Here is a 22782-nt window from a genome sequence, read left to right on the forward strand (position 1 = left end):
ATTATATCATGATAGTACGGTACAACGCGGCCGTAGAATGGGATTATCCGTGTGAATAGGTGAATTTAAACAGGTATGAAATCGAATTGGGTCAAAACTTATTATCTCATCCCACGTCTGACACCTCAAATATGGGTCATCAATTGGTGGTAGACTGATTCTTACACCAAATACAATTGAAAATAGTCAAATGAGGAACGAAAGTTCAAATATGGCAAAATATTATTGAAAAAAAAAAAAAAAGATTCGTTTTTAGTCATCTGAAATATTTAATTAAAAAATGTTTTTTTTTTTCTTTTTTTTTTCAATCAACCGAAGGAATGTTGTGCTTTAAATTTTACCGACCTGGCCGCACTTTGTGGAGGAGCTTTTTGAGCATGGTATCTACCAGTCTACTGACTGTTAGATGACGCCTTGGTTCTCTTTTTATCTCCATTCTCGAACTCGTTCGTCTATGTGTGTGCGTGTGCGTGTGCATGTGAATGGTCTTTTGTGAATGGAGTAACGATGCATGCAGAATGCGCAACAGCAATTGTCACCGTGGCTGTCAAACGTAAGAGATTCATTGTGAAGTGAGAAGAAGGCGAAAGAGAGTGAGTAAGAGAGGAAAAAAGCTAGAAAATGTACACGATAGACTAAAAAACATTCATTTTTTTTTTAATATCGGTTAAATTTAATTTGATTTCATCCCGTACCGATTGATTCCGATATTTAAGCAACGATTCACACCGTTCATACAGAAACAGTAAATCACACAGTGGCCAATTATTTGTATAGAAATTTGTTCGCGTTCTATCGCACGGATAAACAAAACAAAACACACACAACATTACATTAACTTTAGTTATTAGTGTAGAAAATGCAAAAATACGAAAAATTGGAAAAAATTGGTGAAGGTTTGTGGTCCAGGATATTTATTTCAAATGGTGCGGGCAATTTTTTGATTTGTATTTGATCGATATTTGTAGGTACTTATGGCACCGTTTTCAAAGGAAAGAATCGAGATACACTGGAAATTGTGGCATTAAAGCGCGTTCGCCTCGACGAAGATGAAGAAGGTGTGCCATCGTCAGCACTCAGGGAAATCTGCTTGCTAAAGGTAACCAGTCACGCTTAAAAATCCCAATTCCATTTTCCAAAATGACTAAATTCACATTCAATTTGTAGGAGCTAAAGCACAAGAATATCGTGCGACTCTATGATGTTTTGCATTCAGACAAAAAGTTGACGCTGGTATTTGAGCATTGTGACCAAGATTTGAAAAAATATTTCGACAGTTTAAATGGTGAAATCGATTTGGATGTGGTAAAAAGTTTTATGTATCAATTGTTACGTGGACTGGCCTTTTGTCACAGCCACAATGTGCTGCACCGTGATCTCAAGCCACAAAATCTATTGATCAACAAAAATGGTGAATTGAAATTGGCCGATTTTGGTTTAGCCCGTGCATTTGGTATACCCGTAAAATGTTACTCCGCCGAAGTTGTGACTTTGTGGTATCGACCGCCGGACGTTCTGTTTGGTGCCAAACTATACACAACGAGCATTGATATGTGGTCAGCCGGTTGCATATTCGCCGAGCTGGCAAACGCTGGCCGACCTCTATTTCCCGGCAGCGATGTCGATGATCAACTGAAACGTATATTCAAATTACTCGGTACACCAACGGAAGACACTTGGCCTGGTGTCAGTCAATTAGCCGATTTTAAACCGTTCCCATGTAAGTTGCTCTGAATACGTTCGCTGAAATATCGATTGCATTGGTAAATTTTGGTTTTTTCTTTCCCGCATTTCAGTGTACCATCCGACGACTTCATGGAGTCAAGTTGTTCCACGACTGAATTCCAAAGGTCGTGATCTACTACAAAAATTACTAGTTTGTGTACCAAAAATGCGAATTAATGCTGAACAGGCGATGGCACATCCATATTTTACCGAAAACTAAAACCAATCTCTTGTCATCCGACTGATTTCTAAACAATGACATCTTTTGAACGTTTGAATTTTACCCCAACCAATTTCCTTGAGAGAAAAAAAAAACAGACTTAAGACGAAAAACGAACGATGTTCAGTAATTTTTATGCAAACTATACGTAAGACCAACTTGTAATAATGGCCATTCCGATCCCAAATGGAAAGAAAAACACGAAACAAAAATATATTACACATAATTTATGTGACAAACTGAATTCATTATTATATTTGTGAACCAACTCTCTTGACGATATGAAATGAATGCAAAACTCTTTTCAATTTTACAACGTATTCAATTCGTTTTTAATTTGAAAATATCATTTAGAAATTGCAATTTTCCGCGTTGACCAATTTCGATTGCTGTGCGCGACACTTCTTTAATTTCGATAGTTCAGCGCAATGAAAATAATCTTCTTTGAAGCAATGAAATTCGTTGATTAAATGATGTTCATTTGCATAAGGGTATTATACTTCAACTCCATCATTGAAATAAACGCCCAAAACGATCCATTCAGACGATTGAAATAAATAAGTGAAGATTTTAAATGTTGCATTTTTTTGTTACCAATAATTCGTACATCCTCACCCGTGTCGCCATCTAGTATGATGTGATTGAAAGGCTGACTGTCAAAGTGTGCGGACGCAAACTCTCAATCGGTTTGGTCACACAATCGGATTTGTTTATTTTGATTTTGAGCTGTTGCATTTGGAGGAAATAAGAAAACAGGTTACGACTGGCCATTTACCATGTCGAAACAGTGTCGATTATGTGCAAAATTCACCGAAAGTGCCATCGATTTATTCCTTGAACATGAAAACACTCTACTCACAAACATCAATCATTTTCTGCCAATCAATGTAAACATATAAACAACATCACCTCAATCGAAGCAAGCCGCAATAAATGTACTGTAAACGAATGTTTTATATTTTCATGTGTAGATATCCAAGGTGAAGGAATTGCCATCAAAGATTTGCTGCAAATGTGTCGACCGATCCAATGCAACACATTTGTTCATCCAGGAAGTTCTATTGGCGCAAGAAGTGTTTGGAATATCCACCAATACTTCGGCACACATGGCAGGAGCAACAAATAGGTTTGAGCTAATTTTTTGTGTAACTTGTTTTTTTCCTCCTAAATCTGGTTTAGTCTGGGCGATAAAAACTAACTGGTGCGTCATTCATTTTCAGCGTCATGTATGGTGGAATAACCATAAGTTCAATGAACCAAACAACAATAAATGTTCCATCGTCAACGAACAAACGTAAAAAGGTGCAAAACGTGTCGGAAACATTGAGAAAACTGAAGAAAATGCAAACCGGTAATTTGACGATATCCAAGAGAATTGTGCAAGGTCCAAAGCCGATACGAAAATGCAAAAAAGAGCCAAAAACTTATAAAGAAGAAGGGGAAGATAGCGAGGTCGAGTTCGATCGGTGCGATGACGAAGATAATGATCCGAATTTCGATGGTGGTAGAGCCCATGAGGTCAGTGAGTCCGACGACAATTACGACAATGACGACGATGATGATGATTACAAGCCGCTCAGTAGTTGGGTCAAATCGAATAAGAAGGCTAAATTGAGTAAACCGGCCACTAACATGAATGATTCCAACCAGAAACTACCTCAGTTCGATGCAAAAACCGCAGACACAAGTCCGAAATTCAAGGCTCTTAAAATCAATGCACCGCCGGTGTTTCTCTGTATGAAGTGTAAAAATCGATTTGATTCACTGATCGCCCTGAAGCAGCATGTATTCCAGAAAAATTCCTGCTCAGTAACCCAGTTGACCTGCAATGTGTGCAACAAAACGTTCGAAAACAAGAAACGAATGTCACAGCATATGAAGAGTCATGAGGAAAAGGTCAAATTTATATGCGATAAATGTGGAAAGATGTACCACCAACAGTTCAATTTGGAGAATCATAAATCCGCACAGCACGGCGAATATTTGGACGAACATCAAAATGTGTACAAGTGTCGTTTGTGTAGTGCAAAATTCGATAATCGCACCGATTTGTACACACACATGAAGAACCATGCAAACGATAATCAAGAACTATTGTGCGATACCTGCGGAAAGTGTAAAGTTTTTTTGTATTTGTTTCTAAAGGCTTTTCTTAGTTCACCATGGCAATGGATGTTCAATGTTCCTTTCGTTTAATTATATTATTGTTTAATTGATTTTTTAGGTTTCAAGAACAACCACAATCTCAAGAATCACATGAGAACGCATCTAAACCTACGCCCGCACGAGTGCACTTTTTGCCCCAAAAAATTCCGAACAAGACTTCTGCTCAAACAGCATCTACACGTACACACTGGCATCAAAGAATTCCAATGCAGCGTATGTGCAGCATTATTTGCCAAACGCGATTCGCTGAGAAGCCACATGCGGAAACAACATCCGGACTATCAACCCAATAAAACCAACGATGCGATCAAAGAATCTGAGGTACCCGTGAATATTATCGAAAAGCCTCCAAATGGTGATTCAATGCCAATCGATTCAGCAACAATCGATCAAGTGCCAAACCATTCAGCACCAATGAACTCGGAGCCAACTGATTCAATGCCCATTAGTTCATTGCAATCAATTCTAGGCAATCAGTTGTTGGAATCAAAGAATTAGAAATTTGTATATTAAAAAACGAACTCTCTGAAAAAATTGTAAAATGTTGAGAAAACCAAATAAAAATAACAAATCGAATTGAATCGAATGAAAAACCACTTTGGCCATATTTTTATTTGAAATTTTTACTTTATTTTTGTTCCATTTCCTGGCTTTAGTTTCACATGATGTTCATTATATTATGATTAATTTTCATTTTTCTCATTACATTGTTATAAACTTTTTTTTTTTGATCAATAGAGAACTTTTCTGCGCCCAATTCAAACATTTTCGTCATAATGTCGAAATATGTTGGCGCTTTATCTTAACCGTATGCTTAAATCATCATCCACGCACACAAATGATGTCGATCGAATGCATTGTTTTGATTGTTTTCGATTCGGGACTTTGTGACATAATATGCGCACCAGAATATCGCCCAATCATGGCTAAAACTGTTTAAACTGGGGGTAGCGGTTAGTTTTCCTTAAATTTTAATCATTAAATTATTGTTATCATTAACTGAATTTTTCTGTTAATATTTTCTCTGATGTGTTTGTGTGTTTATGGGTGTTTTTTGTGTGTGTCTTTGTGTGCGATGAATTATTTGTATTGTGTCACGTGTCGTCATCGTCGATGCCGAAGACGACGACGATGTTTTTTTTTTTGGTTTGGCCATCGTTCTCTTGGGCTACAACGAACATTCACATTTCCAAATGCTGCTTTGGATGCTGTGAATCACGATTAAAATCCGAATCGGATCCCACTTGACATTGCTACTTTTATCAAAAACAGAAACGAAATGAAAAAAAAAATGAAAATGCAACATGAGTCCACATTTTGCAACAGTGGTGGCCATATACGGCATTGGACCAGTAAATCATTGAGAAATTATACATATATATATATATTAGGAATCTCATCAAAATGAATGCATTTTCTTTTTTTTATATATGTGTTTCTGTGTGTTTTTTTCTTTGTGGTTGTAGTAGTTGCTTTGTGAATATTTGACGAAAACTAGCTTAAAGTGTTTTGTTTGTTCTTTATTCTCTTATTTTTTAAATTAAATGTTTTTTTGTTGTTTTTTTTGTTATATGAAGAATATTGGCCCTCGATAGCGGTATTAGTTGCAATTTGAGTCATTGGTTATAAATTTATCTTATCACAAATGAAGGGTCTCGACGAATTGGTCACTATTTTCCAGATGACCTCATCAATGGGCCAACTTTGCATACCGCTAAATAGAGCCATATCCTCATCACTTTCTTCTCTTTTTTTTAACTACAATTATTATATAAATCAATGACTAGAAACTATGGTCTGTTCTATTAATTTTTTTGTTTTTCATTTCTCCTTTAAATGTCGAGTGATTGATTGGTTAATCGATTTGATTTCATTATTCCCATTTTTGTTGTTGTTGTTGCAAATAGTTAATTGGTTGTTGTTGTTATTCATCAATTTATTGTGACTGCGTGCGTAGTTTTTTGTTTCAAAATGTGAATAATGCATTTTTGTTACGTGTTAATGAGAAATTGTGAGAATTAAAAAAGGTAATTATGGTGAAGATTTTTTGTTGTTCTAGATTGATTGGTTGGTTGTTTTGTTTCATTTGTTCTAATTTTAATGTCGCAGGCCTAAGCCAATGCATTTTATTCTTGGTTAAGATCCACAAAAACGCGCTCATACCGCACGACAGAAAAATTGTCCGATTGAACAATTGAAATAGATTTCAATTGAGCAAAAATAGGTTGATTGATCTGGTTTTGTTGTTATTGAATAATATTGTTGCTTTGTTTCTGTTTAACTCTTCATTTTAGATATGATGACAAACGGTGTTTCTTTTTTTTTCTTCATTTATTTTGTTTTTTTTCTCTTCAAATCTGCATTAGATTTATTGAATCATTGTCAGAAGTCGATCAGAATTACATAACGATGACTCAAATTTGTATATTTAGTCGTTTGTCTCTGAGTGTTTGTTTGGTTTTTTTTCTCTTGTGTTTTATGTCGTAAAATGAATATCCTAAAGACATGTGGTGCCGTTTTGTTTTAGTCGATAAGCGCCTCGAAGTAATATTTGCTTTGCACCATTTTCACAGAATATATTTTCTCTGCTCTGTGTGTGTATGTCTCTCATCATTCTACTTCTTGCACACTTGTTTCTTGTTTGTTAAATTTGTAAATTTTCGCTTATGATTATGAACACGTCATCGTTCAACTAAATTAAATTTCATTTGTTTTTGTTTTGTATGTTCATCTCTTTGGAATGGGAAATCGGGTTAGAGGCTAAGGAACCAAAGATAATAACATTACATACGTGATTGCGATCGAATATTTCCATTCATTGCGCAATGGTTCATTTAGTCCTGAAAAATAACAACGAGAATTAACGCCATAAAACCATTTCAATTTTCACAAAAAAAAATTAGATTCGGCAATTGATTAGTTTAAAATAAATAATTCGTTGACTACAACCAACGCTATTTTTGTGGTTTTTTTTTACATTTTTCATTTTATTTGAATAATTTCTTGTAATATTTTAAATACAATTTTCTACAGGAAATTTAATCATTTTGTTGGTTTTGCTTTTTTGTTGTTGTTCACTTTTGCAACAAAAATTTTCTCATTTATATTTTACTCTTTTACTCACGTTTCACTTTATTTTGGAATTAGCGAATGTCATTTGAGGATTTTTGGATCGGAAATGTTGTTTATGATACCATGAATGTGATTGAATGAATCGCTAATATAATTTTCCGAGCAGATTGCATTTCCGTACTATAATGTATTTCAATAGGAGATTTTGTATCTCATTTTAGTTTTTGGTGTTTTGCCAAAAGCCTCACTGATATAAAAGAGCAACGAAAAGCAGAATTACTGGTATTATATCCCGATAAAATAAAAACAAAATATAATTCGTTCGAACATCATTTAGTGTTAGTCGCTTGGCTTCGTGTTCTCAGCTTTCACATTGAATAAATTGTTGTTTTCTTTAATCTTTGCTTTATTTCCCTTCAATTAGATTACTTCTAGGCATAATGTTCACAATTCTTTTAATTAAATATAATTAGTATTTATCGATTTTTCTTTTATCTCCTTATTGATTTATTCTTATTTTTTTTTTGTCAATTTCCATAGTTATTTCGTACTCGATCTCATTTCTATTAAATTGTGATTTATTTTCTTATTTTTTGGTTTCGTATTTTTTTTTTGCTGAAAAAATAGATTGAGATAGACGAAATAATTAATAAACCTTTTACACACATCAAACGCAAATGTGACGATTTGCTTGTTTTTTATGAAAAAAGAGTGAGAGTGAGAGTGTGAGATTAAGAGAGCTATTTTTTTTCTTGTTGTTGTTGCTTTTGCTATTGCTATTAGTCAATTTCTAAAGTTTGATTTCATCTGGTTGCTGTGTTATTTCACCATAAATACGATTCTATTTGGTTTTCATAGTTGCCATTGGCACAAAAACAAATGTAATGCAGCTCTCTCTCTCTCTCTCTCTCTCTCTCCCTCGGTTCATCATCAGAGGGATTCGAATTTGTTGCTTTAGATGACCATTAAGTAGCTATTTATGTGTTTTTGTTTGTGTGTGTGTGTGTGTGATTTTCTTCATTTTAATTTACAGAAATTGTACAAAAAATGCAAGTTTCTATTATAATAAATTATTAATTCATCTTTATTAAATTTTGTTGTTGTTGTGTGTTTGTATCTGCTTCCTATTCCGTTGTTTTGGCCATGTCGTCTACAGAGTCGACCGGCCAATTTCACTGACAACATCGGCTGATTTCTGTGTGTTCATTTAATTACTAATTAGTAGTACATTTTGTGTATGTGTGTGTTTTAGTGAGTGTAAAAAGGTAGGCGTGCGTTTTCGTTTCTTTTTGTATGGTCGTTTTCATTATCTTGGTTTTTTTTATTGTTGCCGTGAATGTTCTGTTGTCACAAGATGACTTTAAGCGAATTTCATTTTCGTTTATTCTGTGTTTGTGTGTGTGATGCGATTGAATTGTGATTTGTGTCTAGAAATTTCTATTTTGATTTGTTGTTCTCTTCTCCTTCTTCTTCTATTTTGTTCTGAGTTTATTCGATAGTAAAAAAATTCGACTATCTGTTTAAGTGATGATGTGTCTTTAGTGTTAGCGATGGAAACGGCGCTCAGAAAATGTTATTCAATGAAAATGAAAACGACTTGAGACTTCGACTAAAGCGCAAATACCGAGAAAAAAAGTAAATTCATGCCATTTTATTGGCATTTGCACTCTGTCGTCAAAAGGACCCGTGACTTTGACCATCAATTCTCACTCGGCACGGGGGTTCAACAGTCGACAGTCTTCTCTCTTCCCTTGAACACTCACTGCTCTTATTTTGCCCTTGTTTTCTATTTCACCTTTTAGAATCAGCTGTTGCATTTCTCTGTGTGTTGTATTCTATTCTCTTTATTTTCCTATTCCATCAAAATGCAAATTTCAAAATGAACCTTTCACATCAGAACGGTTTATTTATTATTTTAAATTTGTTTTTTCTTTCTTTAATTTTTATAAATAAATTTTAAACACTCAATATCAATATACTGACATAATTTTTTTTTTCTTTATTTTTCTTAAATCTTCATGTTCATTCTTTTCATTTGCTCTTGGTGAAGAAGATTTTATTTAATTCTAGTTCAATTATGTGTGGTTTTCTCCATTTTTTTTTTGGTATTTGACTATTTGTTTTGAAATCAACATTGATTTGTGTGAAGTAATCTCTTGCTGTTTGTTTCTTCTTCTTTGCTGCTGCTCATACAAAACCGCCAATTGAGGCTTTTAGATGAACACCTTATTGTGCCTACCGCCTAAGATCAAAGTCGAAAACGCAATCGATGCTGGTGCTCCTTCGTGATTCAATTACACATTTTGTTTTTATTTTGGCATTCAGCTTAGTGTTTTTTTTTGTGTATTTGTGAATTTTTGCTTTGCATTTTATTTTTTTTAAGGTTTTGTTTTTTTTTTTATTTATTCGATTAGTGGGTACGCGTTTCCATTTTGTGTGTTTGTGTGTGTTATGTGTTGTATATCTCTTACTCTTTGGTCTCATTGGTTTACAAATTGTTTCACTTTTTTGTATTTTTCTTTTTGTTCATCTTTATTATCGTTATTACTATTTAAATTGCATTATAAATTTTAAATCAACTATCAGTTTAATATAAATTACCATCTAACATATGAAAAGCCAATGGGCGCAAATATTTTGCAAGTATAGTTATTTGTTGATGTTCAATTTGTTGACATTGAATATCCACTCAGCTTTCATTATTGCTTCACAAACATTTGACACGTGAAAATAGAGGACAATTCAAATGGTTGTTTCTTATTGAATTAGATATTTGACTAGGGTATAGTTCCCCCTCCCTTTGAGAAAAAAAAAAACAAAAAAAAAGAATGGTTGACTCAATTTCGACGCAAGCACCATTTTGATCGGGCAGCTGGTCGCATGGCATTGTTCAAGGTAAAAACTAATTAGACAAAAAATGACTAGCATGCCGACAATTTGCTCATTTTATTCTTTTTTGGTTTAATTTGTACATTTTTTCTTTCTTGGCAGTGTGCAATAAATAGAAAAAGGGAGAGAACGCGATAGATAGTGAAAATTTAAGGAGGAAACCTAGTTGAAATGGAAATTGCTCTTGCATGAATGTCAAATAATGGCTAAGGGAGAAACGATTGAACTGAATGTTAATTCACGCGACCGCACGAGCGCACATCTAACATCATCTGTAACTTTTCCCCGCAAAATATTACCCACTTGGCATTACTTTCATATTAACAAAATACATTAGTTAATCTAAGCATGTAAATTTATAATATTTTTTGTTGTTGTTGTTTTGTTTTGTTCTCATATTGTTATTCCTTTGAATGTCTACAAATTGTTGTTGTTTGTTTGTTATTATACACGAATGGCAAACGATGCTCTCTATTTCGTTCAATGATTAGTTTGTATTTATGATTTTTTTTTTTAGAAAAAATACTCAACGCAATTTGTCGTCTGTTTAGTTTGCCTGGTTGTTGTTGTTGTTGTTCTTGTGCTCTTCTTCATCTTCATTTAGCTGAGAGTGTTCTCTTTTTGTGAGTGTGTTTATGTCATTGTGTGTGTGCGCCTGTGTATTTATTTTTGCAACGATGCTATCAATTACATTCTAAATTTTGTAGATAAATTATTCATTTAATCACTATTTTGTTTTCTTGAAATAAGCAGTTCTTTTTTTGTATGTGTCGCTTTGTGTGACAAAGTTTTTTTGTTTTCGCTCAAAAGGTTTTTTTTGGTTATTTCAGCTTGAGGAAATGTCAATCAATTTTTACAGTTTTCGCACATAAATATTGAGTTTGTTTGCTCGCATTTTGCTTCACTTTGTCAATGAACATACATCTATTGGTATAAATTAAAGTAAGCTTATTCGGAATCGCAATTGAAGAGTATGAGCCGATCATTGTTGATTTGTTGGTCTTTTGATTTAAAATGAAATGCATGGCCCGTCGCAAATGAATTCTGACAAAAAAAAAGAGAGTGAACAAACGCTTCCATCAACCCGTTTCGGCTCAGCACCAGCGAAGGGCTTTCGTCAAAAAGGAAGAAAAGAAACTGATGATTTTTAGTAGCTGATCTGTGTGTTTGTGTGTTTTTAACTGTACACTGGTCTACACGAATAAATGTGTTTTATAATTATCACTAGGGTGAAACGAAGGAAAACAACGATGGTTTTTATTTGGGATAATGTTTTGCTACAGCTACATTTTCTTTCGCTAATGGCTAGGTAATTGCTTCTTTTTTTAACTAGATTAATGTGTGTTTGTGTGACTTGAACCACGAACACTTTCCAACAACTTCCCTTTAAAACAATTATTAGAACGGTTTCACCGGCAAAATTAGACAGCACACTTGTTTTTCTTTTTTCTCTTTCTCTCATCTTGAAGAAAATTAGCAATCGCACTAATTGATTTACACAGTTTACATCAGCTGCATGAAAAGTAGAAAAATCTTCCTCTTTCCTTTTATCAGATGTGTTACGCAATGAATCGATGCACAAATTCTCGACGAGCATTTTTTTTTATAATATTCTAATTGTCTACGGAAATTGCCCTTTTTGCTTGAAAAAAAAGCATTTTGTCGGGAAGCGTCATTCATTTGTGCAACAACGGTGGAAATGTGCCCATTTTTGCGGGCAGTTTCGAATGATGATCAATCTGTCTAGTTAGCTAGTTTAGTTTTTGATTCAGTTGCAGATTATCCATAGCAGTAGCCCATAAAGTACAAAATGTTGGCACAGGTTCAATTTTGAAGTGTTTTTCTTCTGCTCGTCTACTGTTTTCTCTTCCTTTCATTTTGAAATGTGAAAAGTTTAAATGAATTCTAAATTCATTGCAATTGTTACTATGAGTTATTAAATTGAATGCTTTTTCCTACTCATTGTTACTGCAATGTTCATGGTTGTTGGTATTTGTTTTTGGTTCGACAAATTTCATCACTTTAAACTGCCACCACCGTTGGTTTTGGGGCGCGCATGGTAAACAGCGCGCATGTTATGCAACTATTTGAATCACCTCGTCACCGTGTTACATTTTACTTTGTTCAACAGGACCCGATCCAACAAAACTTTTGTAATGACTTATGGATTTGGAGACAGCGAAAAAGAGAGAATGAGAGAGGAACAATATGCAAGTGGTGCTCTTCATATGGCATAACAATTTGGTTTCTTTTTTTCATTTGACTAGTTAAACGCTTGAACGCTTCAAAAATGCTGAGTGGCAGTTCCAAATCAAACGATCATTTATTACATGGAGCACTGAAAAGAAGTCTTGGGTTTCATTTCATTTCATTTCATACCTTCGATCTAGATATAATTGCGATCAGTCAAGAACATGCGAAAATCACTTCTATTTTTTCTAGGGCAAAAATGGTTCACAATTGCAAATGCACAACGGATGCAGTGAATTTGAATGGCGATTTGTTAATGTGTGTGTTTTTCCATAGGTTCATTTGGCGATTGTTGCAAATTGGTTTATCATTTTGTGTAGTTTGGGCTTGTACATCATATTTATCTTGAATGGACACAGGCATTCTTCAATAGCATCCGTTATGCGATTTGTTTTAATGATGGTTCTTGGTTTGTTGATGTGCGCACGACAAGCAAATTGTCGATAATTGTGCCGGCGTATGTGTATAAGCGACAGATCATTATCATAAAATGTTCCATCATCATCTTCTTGTTCCTCTTATGAATTAAATAGGTAATAAAAGTTTTGCGCGTTCTTTGCATTCGAACTTTTCGTTTGCCTGCTCTTTTGTTTTTCTTCTGCATATGTGTGTGCTTGTGTTTGTGCCACAATTCGCATGCCAAATAAAACCGAGGGAGAAAAAACAACCACAACTCAAATATGAAGGGAAAATGACTGAAGTAATTTTGGCTGTGCCGCAATTAATTATTACGTAATTCTTTTTCTATGTAAGACAAACTCAATTCTTATCACGATATGGTGATGATGAATTTTCATGATCGATTTTTGTTGAATTGTTTTTTTTTCTTTCAATCATATGGTTTGGTATTTGGTTTGTTGTCAGATGCTTTGAATAAATGTATTTTTGGTTGTTGTTGTTGTTGAGACTGCGTTCAATAATTATGTACAATATCCGTGTGAACGTGTGTATTGGTTGTTTCAGGTTGGCGTGTAAAGTGTTTGACAAATTTGTGTGTTATTGTGAGCGCATTATTTTTTGTTTGTTTTGTGTGTGGTGACTGACTCACTCGGCGATTCGAAATTTGTGTAAGTCTAGAACCATTTGTTTAGTCGGTTCTATGGCTGTCGTTTCGGTTTGCTGCTTTGTTTTGTTGACATTCGTCAGAGATTTTCATCTTCTTCTTCATCAATTTTTTTTTTTGCCATTAAATATAATAATCAAATAAGATATTGAACATTTTTTTGAGTGTACTCAGCTACAAGTATGAGTACACTGTATAAGATAGGTACATTCTCTTAAGATTATAGAAAAGTCACAATTTTTTTGTTCATTTTTTTTCAATTTTTTTTTTGGGTTTGTTTTTTTAGACATTTTTTTTTCTCATAATTTTTTCCTTTGATTGGATTTTGCGAAAACTTTACATTTATATTTTTTTATATATAAATTTTTTTTTATTGATTAAATGAAAACCAAAACAGACGCTCAAGAGAAAAAAATGAACGAAAGAAATATAGAGAGTTTGCAATTATTCTTGCTTTCTATCGCGTTTTTTTTTGTTTGTTGTTGTCCTCACAAATTTTTTGGTTGAAGGTTTTTTTTTATCATTTTTTTGTTTGTTTGTATGTGTGTTTGTGTTTTTATTGGTTTGTTTCAATTTCTATCGTCGGATGTATTCGTAATAAATAGAATAGCTAATGAAGTAACGCTTAGTTGTTCTTCCTTTCGACTGATTTCTTTTTTCTCCTTTTCATCATTTTTCTTGCGTATGAATTAATATTATTTCTTTATGTAAACATGAAAGCTATGCGTATGACTCCGAGAAGTTCTGTGTGCTTGGATGTCATCGATCGGGTGGTGGGGCATGTGGTACAATTTGCTCACCGAAATTCACAAATCAATTTGTAAATCACGGATCAGTGTAGCAAACAAACACACACACACATTACACACGCGTATTTCGATTCGACAAATTTTGTTTCATACCCAAAACCACAGAACATCTTATAAATGGTCCTTTTGCAGAGCATTCATGGAAATTAAACAACGACTTTTGGTGATATAAATATAAAATATGTTATAATACATAAATATGCATTTATAATACATAATGGCTTCATGTTCATTTTCATTACTCTTATTTTTAGTTCTTTGCCCTTTCATCTGCTGCTTTTTTCTTTCATTTTTTTCTCTTTTTTTTGTATTTTAGAAATAAGTGGTTTTGCTCCTCAATGACGTTGATTCTGATTAGTTTTTTTTTCTTTTCGTTCAGAGTGTATTTTTGTATTGGTATGTGGATGTTGTTGTTGCTGTTGCTGTTTTGTTGTTCACTTTGGTATGTTTGATGCATTTGTTCTTAGTTTCGTTTTTAAATTTTCTTGGTTTTATTTGTTTGTTGGTTTGTTTTAGTTGTGGTTCATGTGTAGGTCTAAATAGGGTTAATTTGTTTTATTTTTTTTTTTGTAATTTTTGTGTTGCTTTAGTAAAGACCACAGCCTCGAAGGTTATTTGCTATGATAACATCGGTGACCGCATCAAATACAAACTGAATGTTATTGGTATCGGTTGCACAAGTCATGTGACAATAGATTTCTTTTGAGGTGGATTTATTTTTAGCTTCGAATTGAGCTTGTATGTAGGCAGCCGCTTCGCCGTATTCTTGACCGCCTTCATTTCCGGTAGGTGCACGAAAAATCGGTGTGTGAACGATGTAGTGGGGAGCGAATAGAACAGGAACGAGAAAAAAAGAACAGAATCGATATATGAGTATGGGAAAAAAATAATGATAGACATTTTTAGAGAGAGAGACTGACACAAGTAGTACATATACTGAGCGAGATTAAGAAAACGATTTAAATTTCCACATCTCACACGTGCTGTGATACATAATACGACTAAGACTCAATTAACTCACCTGTATATTCAGGGAAACAAATTGTCAGTGGGCTCTTACGAATCTTTTCTTCGAAAAGATCTTTTTTATTTAAAAATAGGATAATTGATGTATCCGTAAACCATTTGTTATTGCAAATAGAATCGAATAATTTGAGGGACTCTTGCATTCGGTTCTGCGAATGAAAATTAATTACATTTAATGAATTATATAAAAATAGCGCAAAAATCAATTACGTCAAGACCAGGAGAAATTATGTAAGAATTTTCATGTTTTTTTGGTGTAAGACCTATCCATGAAAATCCGTTCTAAAAATACAGTGAAATTCATAGTCCATCGTATTCAAAATCGGGCTTATTGTCATTTCGAAGACGTAGACAAGTTGTATGGATGTTATGCACAATTGAATGGAATATAAATACAAACCGTGGTCTCATCCTCATGTAATACTTGATCATATTCAGACATTGCGACACAGAAGATGATTGCGGTAACATCTTCGAAGCAATGAATCCATTTCTTTCTCTCAGATCGTTGACCACCGACGTCGAATAATCTATGGAGAAACACGCAAAATAAACCAATAAACATACAATGGGCTAAAAACGAATTTCGGTGGATAAATTTTTGACTTGCTGATTACTTACTTAAAGTTTAGATTCTTAAATGAAAAGTGTACTTCAACTATTCCAGTAGTTTTCACTCTTGTTCGTAATATATCTTGTTCGGTCGGTTGATAATCTTTAGCTCCTAATCGATCTAAATCGTCCAAGAAACTGGAAGAAAAAAGCGAATTGAGATGTAAACAATTAGAAGTGTTTTTGCAACATAGCGATGTACATAGTGTGATTTATATATATATATATATGAACATATCAAATTAGTTCCATTTTTTTAAAGTTGGGTCAAGCATTGCAGTTTAATCATATTGGTCAAAGGTTAAGTTCTAAGGGTCCATTAAACAAAAATGTGGATAGAGTGATAGAGAGAGAGAGAGTGAGGGAGCATTTCATTTGCAATGTGCGGTACATGCTTATCGATTTTGTGTATTTAACCACGCCTATAGTGTGACTCGTGTGCGATGCTCTCTGCATGTACACTACACATTTTTCATTCTGGCCATTCTGTTGCTTGTTCATATTCACACATTATAGCTATGCTCTCTGTTTATTTATTTTTTTTTTGCTTTACATATTCTCTATCCATGACAAAAACCAACTTCAGCATTTCATGTTTTTGCACACAGAGCACCGGGAGAACGCGCGCGATAGAGGGAGAGAGGGTGAGAGAGAGAGAGAGTGTGTGTGTCGTCAATGCTTGCATCAATTGGCTCACGACATGAATGCCAGAAATGTGGATAAAAATGAATCATCTCGCACATTCTGAATTACGTCAATATCATTTTGCGGAAACGATACAGAAATTTACTTCAAACCTTCAAGTCAAATTGAAAATCCATGTTAATCGACCGAAATTTATAATTGGCGTCACGTCGAACGGAAACGAGATGCAGTTAGTGGAATCGATAACAGCAACAAAACATGCGGCTAAAAAGAATCGAAATAAAGACGACGAAGAAGGAATTTAGAATCAGAATCATTACTCTGATATAAATTCATCAGTTGTCACTATACTTGCATTTCTAATTGGATTGCAAACGTCAAGCCAAACGACGATGCACATGTGGATAAGTCACAGTCGCAGAAAAGCACAATAAAACGTACACACACAGGGAGAGAGAGAGAAAAACTTTTTCCTTGCAAATAACTTTGATGCATTGGAACAATTATAGAAAAGGAGACTGGAAAAAAATCAATAAAACAGTTGCATAAAACCAAGCCAGAGATTGAGAATGTGTTGTGAAGAGTGTAACATGGATTCGAGAATGGAAAATTGTAATTGGGAAATTGCACTAAGCTAATTGAAATTAGTGTGCTTAGGTCAGTCAATAATATTGACACATTTGGTTAAGCAGATGTTTATAATTGGACATATTCAAAATCCATCGCAGCTATGAAAAATCACATTTAGCCCCTGTTCAAACGACCAAAAGCCAAACAGCCAGCCAAACAATCAATCAACAATGACGTTCAATTAGTGAATGTGTGAGCATGTGAACAATTCACGCACGACCATCGCAAACAATTGCGAGCAACGTAAATATGTGATAAGTAGAAATCATAAGTGCGAACTAGAATGCCAGCTAATATGCGATTTGTGGTGTGGCCAAGTGGGAAAATCGTGCGCTATATTGTGCATATAATTTGCTGGTTTGAATAAATGGAACAGACAATACCAGCAAATTATTCGGAGAGCAAGCGAGAGCGGGAGAGAGAAAATTACATCTGAATAATAATAAAATTTGCCGTAACAAAATTTAGCCAACCAATTAAAATCGATACAAAATTAATAGAACACACGCAGGCTCTTCTGACGACACAGTTCATATTTCATTTGCTTTTATGCATATACATTTACCGCACTTGGTTCTGTGGCACATGGCGCAACCAAAAATGGAACATGATATTTTATTGATGGCAAATGCAACGTAACTGCATTGCTTTAAATTAACTATGCTCGTTATGTTAATCGAACAGTTTCCGTTTTCGCGACGGGGACTTTTCTCTCTCTCTCTCTCTCTCTCTCTCTCTCTCTCTCTCTCTCTCTCTCTCTCTCTCTCTCTCTCTCTCTCTCTCTCTCTCTCAATAGAACAATTTTTTTTTATTTCTGTGTGAGTGAGTTGTCGAAAGACCCATTTTATTGGGAAGTTTGCATGGGTAAAGAGTTTCGTCGACAAGTTGGAAAATGGTGCCATTGCTGCAATCATGGTGCAGACAATGTTCCTTCATGTTTGAGTGTCGCCAAATCATGTTGTTTAGCTATATGCATTTGAAATTTATAATTTAATATCATAGATTTTATGATCACGTAAATGTATTTCATTCCATGCAAACATCAGTAGTACAAAGTTCGGAATCTCATTCCATTCAATAACAAAAGAAAATCGGAGGAATTTTCACCGCATTTTTCAGCTGCTTCTTTTTCTTCATTCCTTATCATTTTACAATGTTCATTCGTTACCAATTCCGGATATTATATAGGTATATGGAGCAATCAATTTCAATTTTTCGGAAATTATCGACAAATAGAGAAATTACGAGGCGAAAAAAATGCAGAAGAAGAATGAAAAAGAGCTTTATGAACGAGTAGCTAAATTGATTTGCCCATTTCAGTGTTAAGAGGTGCAGAAGAAGTAATCCGTAATAATTGGCAATTGAAAAGTATATGTATGGCGTTAGAAATCAGAATGTCGATGAAGTACATTCACACGTAACATTTCAATGGTAATTAGCCTAGGCGTCATATCGGCCCGCTACCGAATGGTTGCAATCGCGTACACAGTACGCTACAATAATAGAATTTTTAATTGAAATTTGAATTGGTACGAACGATTTCAAAATCCGTGCAATGCTGTGCATTCACGTAAAGAAAGAAAGAAAGAGAGAGAGAGAGAGAGAGAGAGAGAGAGAGAGAGAGAGAAAAAGCGACAAACGGGCAAATTGGCATTTGTTGTTTATTTGTTTTTTTTTCTTCAACCCGAAACCGCCTGGACATCATTATCTAGCTGCATTAAGCAAGGAAAATAAAAACGACAACCGACCAATAACTACAACAAGAAAAACCACATCAAAGTCATGGCGATGTGTGCTTTTTTGTGTGGCTCGGTAGCCTCTTCATCGTCACAAGTAAATCGGTGAACATATATTAAAATTGCTCAAACAACAGAACAAAGCGGAATCGGACAGCCAAATGTAATGCCCCAAAAGAGATATAATCGGCGTGATTTTATTTAATTTTTTTGTGCATTGTTTGTGGCTTTGCTTTCTCGACTTTCAATCAGTCAACCGCCCAAAGACTAGATTAAGTAAAAATTCTTTTCACTTTTTTGTTCGTTGTTTGTTTGCTCGTTCGTTCATTCGTTCGCCACATTAAAACTCATCGTGCTATTGGATTGTTTGGTTTTCCATTGCGTGGTATGTTCCAAGTCGAAGTTACATAATCATATCGGCGAACAAGAAAACCGAATGAACTAAAAAAAAATATCGTACAACACAACAACGTGAAGTGAAACAATCACAGCAAGCAAAAATACGGTTACGTACTCATCATATCGCCGAACGTACACACCACACCGTGTACACGTAAAAGCGCACGTTCATTCAATCTTCAAATACAATTGGTAAAGTGAATTAAAACAAAACGGTGCATGTGAGCGCGCACACTCTGAGCACACAGTACAAATCTCCAGCGCGCCACTACAATGGTAATGATCGATGCCCATTCATAATGATCTGACAAAATAAATGGCAATTAATTTATCAAACAAGTTGCGCAAAAGTTCATCAAAACAACAAATGAAAAAAAAACGAACGAACGAAGGAAGGAAGAAAGACACCAACAGCGCGTGCACATACACACACAGCGTCGAGTGTGAAAATGAAATTGAAAATGAGATTTTCTTCGTGCCAGGTTTTGTGGGTCAGTAGAATATTTTTATGTGTGTGGTGTGCGCGCGCGTTGTTTGCCATTCCCATTATGACTTATCCAAACGGCGGCGATACACAAAAAAAAGGCGCCAAACCAAACAACGAAAATCAAATCTTCAACTTGGCTTTGTCGATCGATTGGTTGGTTTGAGAGCAATGATTTGATAATCAAGACAAATTACTATTGTTATTGTATATCCATCGCACGGATGACTTGAAAATTCCATTCAACTTCAATTTGAATTTGATTTTTTTTCCTCTTCTCCTTCGGTTCATGTTGTTTCCTCTTGTTGTTTTGCTCTTTATTGTTGAAGTTGGTCGGTTGGTAATTGCGAATGCGCTTTTGACACAATATTTTATATTTCTTTTATTTTAGTCATTTTTTTCGCAGTTGTTGTTGTTGTTACCATTCATGCGCGATTGGGATCGGGCAATTCATTCTTGTGACAGATTCGTGATTGGTTCGCTTCAGTTTGATGTTGTGTGTGTTTGTTTGGATTTCAACACATTGAGTTCCATTGAGAAAATTGCCTTGCGAAATAGAACAAAAAACAAGCTAATCGAATTGTAAATTTTCACTTTTCGCGTAACACTTCATTTGGCCGCTCGACCTGCATTTGCAATCCGTTGTCGAATACGTTTCGATTTTTCTTTATTTATTTGTGTTGTTTGTTGTTTTTGTTTCTTGTTTCTGTTTCTTGTTTCGAGCAGGGCTAAAATTCTGAAATTGCATTCGGTTTTGTGTACTTGTTGTTTTTATGTTTTTCTGTTCAGCTATTGCTTGTTTTGTTATGATTTTACAAACAAATTCATGCGAATGCACGGAACAAGAAATTGGCAATACACACACACACGAAAAAAAGAAGTCGTTACATAATCTCTCGCAGTGCGTTATCACATTCGGAGTATTTCTTTTGAATACCTTTGAATGTAGTGTAGGTTTTCTTTCGGGTCTCTGGCTTTGTTGTGTGTTACTAGCCAGTTTCAAATTGAACGTCGTGCATTATTCACGGTTGGTAATCGTACAGATTTGCCAGAGCATGTGCCGAATGTAATTGAATATGTAATGCATACGCATCGGATAGTCGGTGTGTGCATGGGTATCGTCACGGTGGTTTTTCTATGTTGGTTCGTTTGTTTTTGTTGGAATTTGTTTTTTCTTTTCATATATTTTATCGTCTTCTTCTTGTTCAATCATATATCGCTCTTGTTTTTATGCAGTAGTACAACCGATTTGATGATTTTGTAATAGGAATTACAAAACAAGACGAAGAAGAAAACGATGACGATGACGACGACGAGCAAGAAAAAGCGCGTTTGTTTACAAGTTGAGCGCAGTGAAACGGTCATTTTTCTTCTCTTTATCTTCTCTCTTCTTTTCTTGTCACATTTCCATTCACAACTGAGCAAAAGAATTTGTACATGCAATTGCATTTGTACTGCGAATTAATTCCAATTTGATTGGTTACATCCAATCCACATGTGGATGATGTGTGGTGAATGCTCCATTTTACACCAATTTCAGATTGACCGGTTGAAGCGTGCGTTTGGAATTTGTGCGCTGTGTTGTGTTATCAGCCAAACGCAGTGCCACCACCGCCACCGACTCAATATCATATGATGTGCATTGCCGTTTGACGCAATTTTGATATTTCAAAGTTGTAATGAATTGCCTTTATTCATTACGTGAACTATGTATATACGGTTCCCATTTGGATGGTATGAGGATTGGAAGCAATTCAAGAATCCACCTCCTGATTATACACATACGTTCATTCATTCGTTTGTACGTTCATTTGCTCTTATTTTCAGTGTTACGTGACATTCGGTCGACGATTCGACTCAATAACTACGTATAATAGATTGCACAATTTTTTTTTGCCAAGCAGATTCTGATTTGAAGAAATACGGAAACGAACCAAAACAGCCAGCCATTCATTTTGGTGACATAAGTAACGTTCACTTGTAACTAAGATCACACTCATTTACTCGGTTGATGCCACTCGACTGTTGCGAGCACAACAATATTTTTTGTTCATACCTTTTGCTGGGCGCGTCGTTTGCATTTAACCCTTCGGTACGCATTCAGATGCAAAATCTCTGTTACTCTCGTTCTCGTCGCAAAACACAAAATTCCATTCAAATTATGAATGAAAATGTCTTTAGGTTCTTACCCAAAATGGAAATATTATTCATATTTTTCGACGCGACGAACGTTTCACTTGTAATTTATGCAGCGACGAAAACAGTTGTTCAACTTATGTCTGCTCAAAAGTTAGCGTTAAATCGGATGCAAAAGTTATGCTCCATTATGCATATTTATTATTCAAATTGGCCTAGCCAAAATAAGAAGTCCATTTGCTTGTGTGCTTGTGCACGCCGAGACCTTTTTTTTCTCTCCAATTCTTCTCTCTTTCGCCATTATGCTCTTCATGTTTTGCCAATGCGATTATTAAACATACACATTTTCGTGTTTTTTCGCATTTGTTACACTAATTCAGCTGCTTATCGGGACTGTGTGAGCCGAATGCGCGCTGCGATATGACTATCATATTATGATTTTTTTCGTTCGTGATGTTTTAAAATATTTTTCCTGTTTTACAAGGATTTGACTTCTTTTTTTCTTCTTGTTCGTTCGCCCATTTCATTCCATTTCGTTCTCATTCTCTCTCGGGTGGAGTATTGTGGCTGTACAGAACCGCACGCACTACACTGGGATTTTTTTTGAATTTTCCATATATTGCGTTTTTTTTCTCGTTTCTATGTATTTTGTGGTTTCGTTGTTGCGCTCATTCTAGTATCTCTCCATTTCGCTCTGACACTCACTCAGTCACTCTCTCTCCCTCTTTTTCGCTGCCTGTCTACATGTGTGCTGAGACACTGTGCGCGGAGAATATTTGGCGTCTAAATGGGAAGTACGATTAACTATTTATGAATATGACTTGGAAATATGACTCTCCGTGAATCGAATTGCATACACATTACACACCATGCGCAAACATATTTATGTAAATGAGCTTAGGTGATGTTTATCGTGTGTA

General features: G+C 34.9%; 3 protein-coding genes across 7 annotated transcripts in view; 2 read left to right on the forward strand and 1 right to left on the reverse strand.

Moving 5' to 3' along the window:
- The first annotated feature begins 535 nt into the window (after positions 1 to 535).
- Positions 536 to 2265, forward strand: LOC129579322 (cyclin-dependent kinase 5 homolog). Its single transcript, XM_055469312.1, has 4 exons — positions 536 to 896; positions 969 to 1099; positions 1168 to 1720; positions 1797 to 2265. Exons 1-4 carry the CDS (start codon positions 860 to 862, stop codon positions 1943 to 1945), a joined length of 870 nt encoding a protein of 289 aa, XP_055325287.1. The 5' UTR covers positions 536 to 859; the 3' UTR covers positions 1946 to 2265.
- A 228-nt stretch (positions 2266 to 2493) lies between these two features.
- LOC129579319 (zinc finger protein PLAG1-like) lies at positions 2494 to 4704 on the forward strand. Its single transcript, XM_055469304.1, has 4 exons — positions 2494 to 2832; positions 2917 to 3071; positions 3166 to 4061; positions 4170 to 4704. The coding sequence occupies exons 1-4, from the start codon at positions 2722 to 2724 to the stop codon at positions 4607 to 4609; spliced, it is 1602 nt and encodes a 533-aa protein (XP_055325279.1). The 5' UTR covers positions 2494 to 2721; the 3' UTR covers positions 4610 to 4704.
- A 2373-nt stretch (positions 4705 to 7077) lies between these two features.
- LOC129579321 (G protein alpha o subunit) overlaps positions 7078 to 22782 on the reverse strand; it is a 49427-nt gene continuing 33722 nt past the window's right edge. For all 5 annotated transcript variants that reach the window (XM_055469309.1, XM_055469310.1, XM_055469311.1 and 2 more), the window contains exons 6-9: positions 15842 to 15970; positions 15621 to 15750; positions 15216 to 15369; positions 7078 to 14968 (exon numbers count right to left, since the gene is read on the reverse strand). In XM_055469309.1, the coding sequence (XP_055325284.1) occupies positions 14781 to 14968; positions 15216 to 15369; positions 15621 to 15750; positions 15842 to 15970 (601 nt within the window). In that variant the 3' untranslated portion in view covers positions 7078 to 14780. The remainder of the gene's footprint in view (positions 14969 to 15215; positions 15370 to 15620; positions 15751 to 15841; positions 15971 to 22782) is intronic.

Source organism: Sitodiplosis mosellana, unplaced genomic scaffold (genome assembly GCF_009176505.1).
Source record: "Sitodiplosis mosellana isolate CC-2019 unplaced genomic scaffold, AAFC_SMos_1.0 Smas_scaffold_6226, whole genome shotgun sequence".
Lineage (NCBI taxonomy): Eukaryota > Metazoa > Arthropoda > Insecta > Diptera > Cecidomyiidae > Sitodiplosis > Sitodiplosis mosellana.